We start from the raw sequence: 15,333 nt of genomic DNA, 5'->3' as shown, positions 1-15,333 counted from the left end.
TCCCTACCTCAGAAGTCCAGTTCGTCTCTCTAGGTCGCCATATAATAGAAATCGTTAAATACGGGGTGTTGATTAACTGGAGGTGAGGGTTGGTTTGATAAAACACTACTTGTTCATACTTATTTATTGAACACTACTAAATATATTAGTAACGAGTTGGTGTGCTTACGGTATAAGCATCTGATGATGTATTTGCTTTACGAATGATAATTGATAACAGATCGAATTAAAATGAATCACGCTTCTTTTGCTGCATGTATAAATAAAGTGTGAGGTGCTGTTGTTTTGAATGCTGATACAGCGTGGCCGTGAATTACAATAATATTGACAAGCTGACAAAGCGTTATTGCTGATTAGTGTACTTGTGTTGAGAAATCTGTGTCATCTACTTAATTAAAAACAAACGTGGTGTTTGCTTTTCTAGGACCTTTAAAAATTAAATGACTATGCCTTGCCCTTATTTTTGGATGTTGATAATCCTTTACAGAGTTACTCCATGGGCACCAGGTACCACGGAGACCATAGCCGTCATGAAATTCGTGCACAGCGACCACCAAAACCCCCCGACTAATGGTTATTGACTGATTTTGAATGATTATATCATAAAATTCCAGGAGAAGAGTACCTCCATGGGCACCAGGTGATACGGAGGCCATCGCCGTCATGAAATTCGTGCTCAGCGACCACCAAAACCCCCCCGACTAATGGTTATTTACTGATTTTGAATGATTATATAATAAAACTCCAGGGGACGAGTACCTCCATGGGCACCAGGTGCCACGGAGACCATCGTCGACATGAAATTCGTGCTAGGCGACCACCAAAACCCCCCGACTAATGGTTATTGACTGATTTTGAATGATTATATCATAAAACTCCAGGAGACGAGTTCCTCCATCAGCTCCAGGTGCCACGGAGACCATCGCCGTCAAGAAATTCGTGCTCAGCGACCACCAAAACCCACCGACTAATGGTTATTGACTGATTATATAATAAAACTCCAGGAGACCAGTACCTTCATCGGCACCAGGTGCCACGGAGACCATCGTCGACATGAAATTCGTGCTAGGCGACCACCAAAACCCCCGACTAATGGTTATTGACTGACTTTGAATGATTATATCATAAAACTCCTTGAGATGAGTTCTTCCATGGGCACCAGGTGCCACGGAGACCATCGCCGTCATGAAATTCGTGCTCAGCGACCACCAAAACCCCCCACTAATGGTTATTGACTGATCTTGAATCATTATATCATAAAACTGCAGGAGATGAGTTTCTCCATGGGCACCAGGTGCCACGGAGACCATCGCCGTAATAAAATTCGTGCTCAGCGACCACCAAAACCCCCCGACTAATGGTTGACTGATTTTGAATGATTATATCATAAAACTCCATGAGATGAGTTCCTCCATGGGCACCAGGTGCCACGGAGACCATCGCCGTCATGAAATTCGTGCTAAGCGACCACCAAAACGCCCCGACTAATGGTTTTTTACTGATTTTGAATGATTATATCATAAAACTCCAGGAGACGAGGTTCTCCATGGGCACCAGGTGCCACGGAGACTATCGCCGTCATGAAATTCGTGCTCAGCGACCACCAAAACCCCCCAAGTAATAAATATTGATCGATTTTGATTATAACATAAAACTCCAGACGACGAGTTCCACCCTGGGCAAAAGGTACCTTGAAGTCCATCGCCGATATGAAATTCGTGTTCAACGGCCTCCAAAACCCCCGAGTGTAAAAATTGAACTCATTTCCGTCAGTATTTCCCGAGTTAAACATTTTTTATTTTCCATCTCCTCGAGACGCACTTTCAATGCATTTTTCTTATGGAAATTTTCATCTCCTGGAGATTAATTTAGTTCACAAAATTACCTGACACTCTCTCAACTGGAATGCAAAAAGTTGCATGACGATTCATCTTACTGCACAAAATTCCTAGGTGTAATGCTCATTTCATAGCCTATTTGTTCAAATCATATCTTTGCCAGATTAACAATTGTATGTATTCTTTGTAAGGATGATAATACGATGTAATATTTGTTTATTATTTTTGAATACTTAGAGTTTGATAACAATGATTTTTTATTCATTTAACAGATCACTTTTAGAAGGTCACTAAAAATCCCTTAAAATCTGCATGACACACAACGTCGAACTTGGATACATTTGTATCCTGTTCGGCTAAAGTGAAAGTTTAAGACTATCGGCTGGGAGAGGTGATCATTTCTTTATTTATTATGAAAATAAAAATGCGGCTGATAAGCGAATTATTTTATTTTGTAAGTTGCTAACAAAAATCTGTGTCAATAGGAGGAACAATATAATAAATAAAAAAACTCTTATGCCTACCCTCTTTTAACAAATAATTCCTACTATAATATTGACGCTAACGACTACATATGTTTCTGTACATAGAAGCCTCTCCCAAACATTTATAAAATGTTTTAAGTTAAGGTAAAACTGTTTTGTTTTTTCAGACATCGAATTAGCACCTTGGCTACCTATCACTTAAAACTAATAACTTGGAATTTTGTACCAAATATTGTGTATCATTTTATCATCACATTTTAGTTTCAATATCTTCGTCGCCTTAATACTATAACTTGATAACTCGAAATTAGTAGTTCTGAAATAAACGGGTTTAAAGATTTTAAATATATTTGTGCTGCTACCATGATGTTGGTAAATACGGAATTCACTCTGCCGCTCTAAAATACTGTTCCTTAACTTTTTGTCTACTGATCTATTTAGGAATACAATGCAAATTTGTTTTCCAATATGGAAAATGACATGAGAAAGTAAATTTATCAAAACCATAAAATCCTTTATAAGCCTACGGCTCCACGGGCGAGAAATTGACGCTAGCAGTAGCAGTAAAATGAAGTTAAGGTTCCGCGGAACGGAATGGGAATAGCCGAACTGAACCGACTACGCACAAGTCCTGTAGTCGGTACAGTTCGGCTATTCCTATTCCGTTCCGCGGAACCTTAAGTTAGTTTTACGGCTACTGCTAGCGTCAATTTCTCGCCCGTGGAGCCGTTCGCTAAAAGGTATATTTGTTAAAATCCCTATACAGGGCTACATCAAAGATATAACTAGTATTCGATCGGTTGATAGATCACCATCAGTGTAATCTTAGAATCTACATGCTAACCACCAAAGTAGAAATATTTGGGTAGAAACCCTTTACAATTGATCCGTCATAGGAACATATGAAGAAGATGTGATTTATAACATGGATGCATGAAATATCCAATCACATCTTCTTATGTTCCTATGACGGATCAATTGTAAAGGGTTTTTACCCAAATATTTTTACTTTGGTGGTTAGCATGTAGATTCTAAGATTACACTGATGACGATCGGTCAACCGATCGAAAACTAGTTATATCTTTGATGTAGCCCTGTATAGGGATTTTAACAAATATACCTTTTAAAAAGGATTTTATGTTTTTGTAATGGTATACAGCCAACTACAGGAAAATTTTCCTCGTGGATTTGTAAATTTATCAACTTTTAGCACTACCATAATGTTAATATTTGGTAATGTCGCATGTCGTGTCAAGTTGTATCTAACTGAACTTTTTAACAAAACTAATATTTTAAGCATTATTTTGGTGAAAATTAGTCCTCCGCCATGGAGGTCGCTAGATCTGCTGACAATTCTCGAATTTTTGCAATAACATGAACCGAATCAACAAATACCAATTACGTCGTAAGCTCAATGGTTTCAGAAAAACACGTGCTACAACTAGATAACTAAAGTTAGCTAGTTGTAGTATTCAATGTATGTCGTATTCGCGATTATTTCGATTAAATAATAACTTCATAACTCATCTTGTCAAGTTTTAGCAGTGAATATTAGGGGCATTTGAGTTTTATCAACTTTCGTCAATCATAAATAAATACTTAACTAGTTTGGAGCGAGTTATCAAGTTTTTACACAATAAAATACATTTTGTGAACTAGTTATGTCAAAAACGTAAATTTTGGAGTTATCAAGTTACTAGTACTAAGGCGACGATATGCACGTTATATTAAACTTTTTCGAAAACCATGGTAACTATGATTTCACTACCTTATTTAGGAACCAATACGAGAAACTAAAACCCCTCGTTTTATCCTAGGCTGTTTTATAGTATTTTAAATCATTTAATAACGATGGAAGCCGGCGTCTCACACGGTACTAGTCATATCTTGTGTGAGATGCCGGCATCTCACACGGTAGCCAAGGTGTTAGTTGAATTGGGATACATTTTTAAAGCCCATTAAAATTTTAGTAGATGTTTACAATTTATTAATGTTTCGAAACAAATTGAGAAATCGAAATGGACTAAATACAAAAGAGAAAAAGTAACCGGATATGATACGGCTTAGTTGGATAAATTTACTGATCCGAATCTCATAATTATTACACACGGGACCAATGAAGCGGACATTAACTTTTGTAATTAGATAACTAAAATTCGGTTGAACAATGTGGATGATTCAACCAAAATGAATCATGTATTTTGCAATTCAATAAAAGCGTTGAACAAAATTGAACGTTGAAAGAAGTTGAGACAATTTCTACTTTCGTTCAACTTCGTTGAACAACGGGGATGATTCATCCACATTGACGCGACGCGTCTATACAAGTTTGTCGAATGTGTTTGATTCAACCGTTTATTTTATTTTGACTTGTGCTGTGTGATTTTCGTACTTTATTACAAGAAATTCGTAATAATTTCATATATGTCGATTCGCTAATCTGAGACACAACTGTCTACACTACAATTACAATAAAGATGCACTAGAAATAAACAAGCACGAGGACTATGATTTGGGAGTGCTCCTCGAACATTCAACGTGTCTTGGTTTGTTTATATCTATATAATGCATTTTTATTGTGACAGTAGTGTAGACAGTTGTGTCTCAGATTAGCGAATCGACATAACAATGGTGCATAGATGAAAAGACGAAGAGACTCCGATATTTCTCGACTTATATAAAAATCACGAGTGCCTCTGGAATAACAAATCAGAAAATTATAAAAAAAACAGTGTATTGAGAGAGAAGGCAATAAAGACCCCTTTTATCGGGATTAAATATTGCGGAACTTTCGGAAAATGACAATAAAAATTAAAAATAAAAAGTATTCGAACAAGATCTATATGGCAGAACTACCAACAACAATGTAATTGTATCATCCACATTGTTCAACCGAATTGAATGAAGAATAAATTGAAGCGTGTATATGTATGCCTTTCAATTTGGTTGAACAATGTAATTGAATCATCCACATTGTTCAACCGAATTAAATGGTGTATTTCCGCCTTAATAGAGATGGGCGAACCAGATGTGATCTTGTCAGTCGGATGTTAAAGATTTGAATCTACAACATTAAATATTAACTTGAAAACCACGTGGGGTATTGATTGAAAACATCTAATACAAAATGTAAATCTAAATTCTTTAAAACTTGTGAATAAAACTAAAAAAATTTATTTCTAATTTAGTCTCAAATTAAATAATAAAAGTTACATTCTCGATGATTATGTATCTTTGTCTTTTTGTTTATTAAAGTAATTAACAACAAAGTACTACCATACCGATCTCAAATAAATAAATACTATTGGAGTGTGTCAAAATCACTGATTTGCTTTAAGTCACACTCTGTCAACTACTTACGAAGAAGATGTCATAAAATACTCAGCATGGTCAGTTTACGATAGAAACGTATTCTAGCATCTTTGTGCAAAATTTTAGCCATTCAACAGTTGGGAATTCACAGAAAAGTGATCCACAGTGATGTTTCAAACAAAGAAAGTTTACGTAGCGAGCGTATTATTAAACTTTAGGAAATTTTTTTGGGGATTAATCTTTACTATCCTGAAAGAGTGGATGAAACTACGATTATTTTGAAGAACGAATGTTCCAGAAATGTGATCGAGAAACGTGTTACCCCAATCTTGTGAGAGTATTTTTTCGACGACTTGAAAGTTATACTCAAACATAAATACTTGAAACTTGAAATACAAAAGTCTGTGTTTCACAGAAAACATATATACATGTATATAGGTTCGCTAATCTGAGACACAACTGTCTAGTAATTTTTGTGATTGTTTTTTAGTGTGAAGTTAGTAACATTTTGACAGACTAGACGTGGCCGGAAATTACTATACAACCAAGCACACATACTCATGGCCAATAATATGAGTAAACAAACGTAAATAACATAAATATTATGCCAATCAATAATTATTTATTTACACCATAATAAATATAATGTATTGATAACATGTGAACCAGGATGTACGTTCTGTTTCATAGATTACAACAAGGCTTTCGATAAAGTCCGCCACAAACAGCTAATGGACGTCCTCAAAGCAAAACAATTACAATACAATGACCTTCGAATTATAACAAATCTATATTATAAACAGGCACACATACGCATTAATGGACACACATCAGAAGAGTTCGAAATTAAAAGAGGAGTGCGACAGGGGTGCGTATTGTCACCACTACTATTCAATGCATACTCTGAAGAAATTATGAAAAGAACTCTTGAGGGAGAAACAGCAGGAATAAAGGTAAATGGAACGCCAATTTACAATTAACAATCATAATAGCAGACAACATTCAAGACCTCCAAAAGCTAATGAACAAGATAGTTGAGTATGGAGAAGAATATGGATTATCAATAAACATCAAGAAAACTAAATTTATGAGGATACCAAAAACCCAAAATAATGATGAAAGCCTGACAATTAAAGGTAAAACTTTAGAACAAGTTGAAAACTACTACCACTGTAGGGAGATAGTTGGTCAGCCCAATAGGTAAATATGTTTGATTCAAATTGAGACAGTCACCGGATGTCCTCACAATTTCTGTCAGGGTCGCAACGTCAAAATGCATAGACACCAAGTTGGAACGATCCTATTCATAACACCCCAACTCGCATACACATTAAGAAAAATAAATATATAGAAGAGTATATTTAGAAATTGAATTAATGATGTCATGCTACTATACATTATATATATAATAGCATGACATCATTAATTCAATTTCTAAATATATTCTTCCATACATATTTATTTTTCTTAATATGTATGCGAGTTGGGGTGTTAATGGTATCCAACTTGGTGTCTATTGCATTTTGACGTTGCGACCCTGACAGAAATTGTGGGGACATCTGGTGATTGTCTCAATTTGAATCAAACAAATTTTCCTATTGGGCTGACCAACTATCCCTATATAAACAATGCTACAACTATCTTGGCACAATAATTAATCACACAAACGATTACTCCAAAGAAATCAAAGTTCGAATAGAGAAAGCACGAACAAACTTCAATAAAATGAGAAAGATACTTTGTGCAAGAGAACTGAAATTAGACTTGAGAGTTAGGCTGGCAAGGTGTTATATTTTCTCGACTCTGCTTTACGGGATAGAAGCATGGACACTTAACGCGTCGACTACTAAAAAGTTGGAAGCATTTGAACTGTGGGTGTATAGAAGAATCCTGAAGATATAATGGACCGAGCGTGTGACAAACAACAAAGTCATGAGAAGAGCCAACAAAAGACTGGAAATATTGGAAACCATCAAGACACGAAAGCTGCAATACCTGGGGCATGTTATGCGTAATGAGAGATACAACATACTTCATTTAATTATACAGGGGAAAATCCAGGGCAAGAAAAGTGTAGGAAGGAGAAGAATCTCATGGTTGCGTAACTTGAGGGAATGGTACGGATGCACATCACCTATTCAGAGCAGCAGCATCTAAGATCAGAATAGAAATGATGATTGCCAACCTCAGTCGCGGAGATGGCACGTAAAGAAGAAGATTGATAACATAGAAAGTTATTTATTGTACAAAATAAAATTATTTTGAAGAAATAAATTCCACAAAATGTTATGAGTTTAGTATATTACTAACAGTATTTCCAATAATTCTTCTTTTTTTAATGAAAGAGTAAGGTTATCTGACCTGTTAATAGCGAAAGGTAGGAATTTTTGTGTTGTAGGTTTCCTACTATGAATCTGTCAAAACGCGTCTCAGTAAATAGTGGATAGTTTCCAATAGATACAGGCATTGATTCTCTTAGTAGAAGTGAGTGAAAAACGAAACAGATTGAGATTGTAATTTCTTTAAGACGTTTAAAAATTTCAGGCACATTGTTACAAATTTTAGTGGGAACAAATTTATAGTAAAGGCTGATAATTTTCTGTGTTTTCACAGCGTAACTATAATGACACCAATAGCTGCAATAAAACATTTGAGGAAAAATTCTGCAGAACAACTTCCCTATTATTAAAGATTTTTTTTTAATTTTAGTTATAATTATGTGGAGATAACATCCATAAACTACGTCGCGTCGTAGAGAAGAGGGACTGCTTTTTACGACGGTATACGACAGGGGGTTCTATTTTGAGCTAAGGCCTTCACCTCATTACAAGACTTTCCTTGACCTCTTATCTCGTCCATGATGGATCTTCTGCAAGTTTGTGCAGGGCCACCCCTTTTTCCTTGGGGATTCCACTCTAGGGCAGTCTCTGTACTTTATTTCATTTTCTACCCGCTTTTATTGGGCCAGGTGTACTAGATCTTAGTTTCTGATGATGTTTGGTCAGAAAATATGAACAATTCTTCGTAGACGTTTGTTAACAAAGACCTGCAGTTTGTAAGGGTTTTTGTCACTTTCCAGGTTTCACATCCGTAGAGTAGAACAGACATGACATTTGACTGGAATATTCGGATCTTTGTCCTTGTAGAATACTTGCCAGACCTCTAAACAGGGTTGAGCATGCTGAATGCTTGTTGAGCTTTTCATATCCTCATACAGATATCGACTTATGTACCTCCGTTTTCTGTTATGACACTTCCGAGATACGTAAAGTTTTCTACATTTTCAATCTGCATGTTGTTGATAGTAATGGTCGCACATCTTGGAACCTTTGTCCTAATAGGCAGATATCGTCGGAGTATTGCATCCATTGTATCCCTCTTGTGTCGGAGTCTAGTTTGCAGAGAACATATTCTATAGCTATGTTAAAAAGAAACGGAGAAAGCACGCATCCCTGTCTGACACCAGTAAGTACGTAAAATTCGTCACTGTTGATCCCATTGTGTGTCACGCTGCATTTTGCCTCAGGGCACAGTGACTTTATAATGGAAATTATTTTATGCGGAATGTTTCTTAGCTCTAAAATTTTCCATATAGCAGCATGAGATAAGCTGCCAAAGGCATGTTCGAAATCAACAAAAAGGTGTGTTCCATTCAACCGATTGTTCCATTCTTACTCCCACAGTATTAACATGGTCTATGCAGGAGGATTCTGGTCTAAAGCCTGCGAAATTCAACCTTGTTTTTTTTTAATCTTTTAAGTATGATGGACTATATATAGAAATAACATACTCTCCAGAAATATTGACAAGGGTGGGGGGGTCATGATTTGCAATTGCGACGTCGACATCAGGGGGGGGGGGGGTTTCAACTGTAAACTACGCGACGCTTTACGACAAAGGAGAGGAAGGGTATTAAAAAGTCCAAATTTTTTACAACATAGCTTATGGATGTTCCCTTTTCTATTTTCGATTACGAAAAATCATAATATTTGTTAATGTAACATTATAAAAAAGAACTTAGTCGATATTGAACAATGCATCCTAATTTTACAGTGGTGTCTCCAATACAAATCGGTCACATTGCAGATAATATAAAATAAAAGTTTATTGACATTGTATTGAAAAGGTAAAAAGGACAAAAATTATGTTTATTTTTTCCATGTCGTTCGAGAGTTTATAGCACCTACTTCGTAAGAATGGGAGAGAATCTTAAACAATAATCTATAGCCTATGGTTTTAAACACAATTTATCTAAATATAGTATTATTCTTCTTCTATTTCCTGTTTTATTAACACAGTATCGTATTCCTCGGGTGGTTCTTCCTCGACTGTTTCTTCATCGATCAATACTTCGTTTTCTCCAATTGTCACTTCGTTCACTTCTTCCTCAAGCGTTACCTGAAACAACATAATTTAACAGCAAGTACCAATGGAAGTATGAGACATATAATACATAGGCCTGGATCCAGCGTACCAAATAAAGTTGATTAACAAGCTGAAAATTTGTTAAGGGGATAGTACGTATTTTCGGCTGCAATTGCAATTCTGCAAACGCCCAAATTAATCATTTTTGACCATTTTCCCAGGCCTGTAACTCTTTTATGCCGTAAGTCTACAACTCCAAGTTTTTACTCCTTATTCTACTTGCTAGGGCCTAACATTCTGCCAAACTTCAAATTTTTTCATGCGTGCCCATCAGAGATATAAGGGGTCAAACTTTGAGATTTTTCAAAAAAATACATTTTTGAGATTTTTTTTGAAAAAATTTACTTATGTCTCAAAGCTCAAACTTTTTTATTTAAAGTATGTACATCTTTTCCAGAAAAAAATTACAAACCATTAACGGCTTGCCTTATGCTGTTAAAAAAATGCTGAAAATGGACTTTTATCAGTTTACCTTTTCAAAATTTGAGGTTCATTTAAGGCCTTAAGGGGAGTTTGAAGTTAAATAATGCTATAGACCGTTTTTTTAGAGCATAGGTACCTTTCTAAAAAGTTTGGTTTTTGATTTATTGTTCTAGGACAAACCTCAGTAAAAATATTGGCTAAAGAGCGAAGCCATGTTTTCCGTGAAAATACGCTTTGACAAAAATTGCCGTCATCGGCAAAATAAATTTTTTAAAAATAAAATGAATGCAATTTTGTACTCTCTATAGACTGAAGTTTAAAAAGTTTAAAAATAAAAAATATTAAAAATAGTCAAGCAACCAACTAAAGGCTATAGCGGGATAAGATGGTAAAATCTGCACTCAGCTGGATTCTTAGTTGGGATTGGGCAATCGAAAGTACATAATTCAAAAACCCCCTAACCAAATTTTTAGCTCAATATGTGACCCCAGGTGTCCCCTATCGAAAAGAATGTGTTTTTTCGAAAAACATTTTTTTGGAGCGATCTTTTGCTTTAAAAAATGTGAAAAAAATTGTAAATGTACATTATTATACCCAAAATCACACTGATTTTTTTCAGATTTTTTGGATCAAAATTGACGCCAGAAAAATTTTTTGAATTTTTCAAAAAAATTTTAGGTTATGTAGGTAATTTTTGGCTAGCTCCAACAAAATTTTTTTTAGTTTGCTCAGAATTCGAAAAAACCCATTTTTTTGGTTCCTCCCTCATATTTTTAGTGTTTACTAAGCGATCTTTTCTTTAAAAAATCTGAAAAAAATTATAACATACATTGATGCCCAAAAATATACTGTTTTTTTTTCAGATTTTTTGGATCAAAATTGAAAAATTTTGAATTTTTCAAAAAAATTTTAGGTTATGTAGGTAATTTTTGGCGAGCTCCGACATAATTTTTTTTAGTGTATTTTTTCCGTTCTTTTGAATGGCTGGGATAGTTTTGCCATTTTCTCGCCGGAAATTGCTCAAAATTCGAAAAAACCCATTTTTTTGGTCCCCCCCCTCATATTTTTAGTGTTTAATGAGCGATCTGTTCTTTAAAAAATCTGAAAAAAATTATGAACATACATTGATGCCCAAAAACACACTGTTTTGTTTTCAGATTTTTTGGATCAAAATTGACGCCAGATAAAATTTTAGAATTTTTCAAAAAAATTTTAGGTTATGTAGGTAATTTTTGGCTAGATCCGACATAATTTTTTTAGTGTATTTTTTCCGTTCTTTTGAATGGCTGGGATAGTTTTACTATTTTCTCGCCGGAAATTGCTCAAAATTCGAAAAAACCCATTTTTTTGGTTCCCCCCTCATATTTTTAGTGTTTACTGAGCGATCTGTTCTTTAAAAAATCTGAAAAAAATTATGAACATACATTGATACCCAAAAATATACTGTATATACTATTATTGTATTATTATTCTATCTATGTATATTATGGATTGAAAATATAAATATGTAGATATTCACATACTTATTTAGTAAGCTACATTTATGGAAATAACTTGATTACGGTGCAAACGTGTTTGCTTATTTAAAATGTAACTTTTAACGAATAATTTTATTTACTTTACACCTTTGAAAAGTAAAATTAATAAAACAAATTAAGTTGAAAATAAACGTTTGCCTATAACTGTATGGCATATTTCATGCTGTGAAAACGTTTTTGAAGTTATACTTCTTTACGCGCGATGAGGGTGAATTTTTATATGTTAAAACCAGGCGCATACGCATCACCCAGGCGCATACGCGCATTATAACTTTGTTCTGATTGGATGTTCAAATGACATGTCAAAAATTATCCAATATGGCAGCTGTAGGACAGCTGTGGTTTGGAGGAAAAGGTAAAGGTAAACAAATGTATATAGTATTTTTACTACAAAAACGTTATTACGTAGGTCAAAATTTTTGACGTAAGAGAACTGTCAAAACATTAGAATGTGACTTTTCATTATTGCCGTGTTTATAATAAACATAGCAATAATGAAAAGTCACATTCTAATGTTTTGACAGTTCTCTTACGTCAAAAATTTTGACCTACGTAATAACGTTTTTGTAGTAAAAATACTATAATATATTAGTTTTATTGTTGTGAGGACAGAAACAAAACAGTTTATAATATTGTAGTGACTTTTAAATAGTTTTTAAAAGCAACAGGTACGTAATAATTGTTAATGTATCATGGGTATAAACCTACCTGTTTGATCTGCCAAAATACATAGTATGTAATAATGTAATACTTTTATTTATATAATTTGATTACCATCAAATTCACCTAATATATTGTTTTCTTACTATATGTTTTGTTGTATTTTTTTTTTCAATTCTAAAGTCCACTTTACATCAACAATAATTGAATAAGAAATTGACAACAAGTTATTCAAGGTCAAATTTGGCTTATACAAAACACATTCTACATCCAATTTTGCCGTGAATAAAAAGAAAATAAAGAAATTTGACAAAATAAAACATATCCAATAATTGTTCTATTTCATCAAATTCCTTCATTTTCTTTTACAAACCATACATTTTGTACTCGTCAAATTTGGCCTTGAATAACTTTGTCAATTTCTTGTTCAATTTATTGTTGATGTAAAGTGCACTTAAATCATTTCAATTCAAAATTAAAATAATTTTATCAATTTTCAAAATATCACAAGTTTAATGACGTTCTACACCTTCGGCAAAGAATTAAGGATTTGGATGAAATTTTAGTATGGGCCATTCCACGAACATACGCCTGTTTTGGATTACCTCGACAACGAATATTTTACTGTGCAACATAAGAAGTGCGAAAGTAAATGGCGCTAATAATTATTCCAATAAACAACAATGTAATTTGCAATTTACTTTCGTTCTTCTTATTTTGCACAGTAAAATATTCGTTGTCGAAGTAATCCAAAACAGGCGTATGTTCGTGGAATAGGGTATATGTTATAGTTTACTTTAAAAAACTAAGACTTGATTTTTTAAAAAATGTTGTACCGTGCCGTTTAATTACTATTAAGGGTCAAAGTTAAGTTTTAACATGGGAATTCTTAAAAAGTTAATAACTTTTGACCCAAATTTACGATTGTTAATTATTTGTGCTTAAATTAAAGGTATTTTTGTAAGGAATAACATATTAAAAAATGAGGATTGTTTACCGTACCATTATTAAATAAAAGTGAAATTACTGTTTCGAAATTTAACAAAGTTGGTAGTAGTGAGATCAGCTGCACTCATAATTATATCCGAAACGTACGTCTCAATGACATGACCTCGGTGGTCTAGTTGTTGAGCGTTCGGTCAGAGTTCGAAACGTCCCGGGTTCCAATCCTCTACGTACGATTCATTTTTTTTTAGTTGTTTTAATAAAAATTTTTTGAAAGTGGTAGATAAGAAAGTTAGTTTAATATTTAAATAGAATACAATTACTTCGTTAAAATTATATAATAGAAGTATAACTTCTTACGTGCGTACAAAGTACACACACATTCTTTTTAATAATTACTTATTACTTATTAATTACTTATTAATTACTTATAATTACTTATTAATAACATTAATAATGTCGATATATATTTAAATATTTTTAATATTGATATATGTATTTTTTAAAATAGGTACTCTAGCGTATCAAAAAATTAACTTTCAATTACCTAACTTAATTAATAAATACGCAAAAGGTAATATTAATATGGTAGTTTCAATTGAGAAATCGGAAAACACAACTAAGACGAAGAAATATCTATGAATTGATCTATACATATACATAATATAATTAAGGTAGCCATGTACCTATAGTTAAGGGTTAAGGTTGTCTACTAAAAACATAGGAAAAATATCAACAAAGGGAGTTTGTCGTATTTTATGCATATTCTCTTCTCAAAATGGCTACCTTCTCTTCTCAAAAAACCTGATCACGCTATTCAAAATAACGGAAAATCGTTATTTATTGATATCAAAAATCGTTATTTATTGACATGCAATTGAGTTTATGTGCACACATAGGGGGACACAAAGAAATGGCTCTTTTCGAATTGTGAGGAAGTCCCGGAGAGAAAATGGCAAATCTAACCCAGTTATTCAAAAGAACGAAAAAAAAATACACAAATTATTTCGAAGTCTGTCAAAAATGGCTTACATAACCGATTTTTTTTGAAAAATTCAAAAAATTTCCCTGGGTAAAATTTTAATCCAAAAAATCTAAAAAAAAATCAGTATGTTTTTGGGCATAACAATGTATGTTCATAATTTTTTTCAGATTATTTTAAGGAAATATCGCTCAGTAAACACTAAAAATATGAGGGGGAAAACCAAAAAATGGGTTTTTTCGAATTTAGAGCAATTTCCGGAGAGAAAATGGCAAAACTATCCAAGCTATTCAAAAGAACGGAAAAAATACACTAAAAAAAATTATATCGGAGCTAGCCAAAAATTACCTACATACCCTAAAATTTTTTTGAAAAATTCAATAATTTTTTCTGGCCTCAATTTTGATCCAAAAAATCTGAAAAAAAAAGTATGTTTTTGGGCATCAATGTATGTTCATAATTTTTTTCAGATTTTTTAAAGAACAGATTGCTCAGTAAGCACTAAAAATATGAGGGGGGAAACCAGAAAATGGGTATTTTCGAATTTTGAGCAATTTGCGACGAGAAAATGGCAGAACTATCCCAGCCATTCAAAAGAACGGAAAAAATATACTAAAAAAAATTATGTCGAAGCTACCCAAAAATTACCTACATAACCTAAAATTTTTTTGAGAAATTCAGTAATTTTTTCTAACCTCAATTTTGATCCAAAAAATCTGAAAGAA

The 15,333-nt window shown here is 33.5% G+C and overlaps 1 protein-coding gene across 1 annotated transcript in view; it reads right to left on the bottom strand.

Moving 5' to 3' along the window:
- Nucleotides 1-2,269: 2,269 nt before the first annotated feature.
- LOC126882167 (myelin transcription factor 1-like) overlaps nt 2,270-15,333 on the bottom strand; it is a 301,373-nt gene continuing 288,309 nt past the window's right edge. Inside the window, exon 7 of the mRNA XM_050646990.1 lies at nt 2,270-10,033. Coding sequence (XP_050502947.1) covers nt 9,899-10,033 — 135 coding nt within the window. The 3' untranslated portion in view covers nt 2,270-9,898. The remainder of the gene's footprint in view (nt 10,034-15,333) is intronic.

Source organism: Diabrotica virgifera, chromosome 3 (assembly GCF_917563875.1).
Source record: "Diabrotica virgifera virgifera chromosome 3, PGI_DIABVI_V3a".
NCBI lineage: Eukaryota > Metazoa > Arthropoda > Insecta > Coleoptera > Chrysomelidae > Diabrotica > Diabrotica virgifera.
This window is presented reverse-complemented; position numbering and strand designations above follow the sequence as displayed.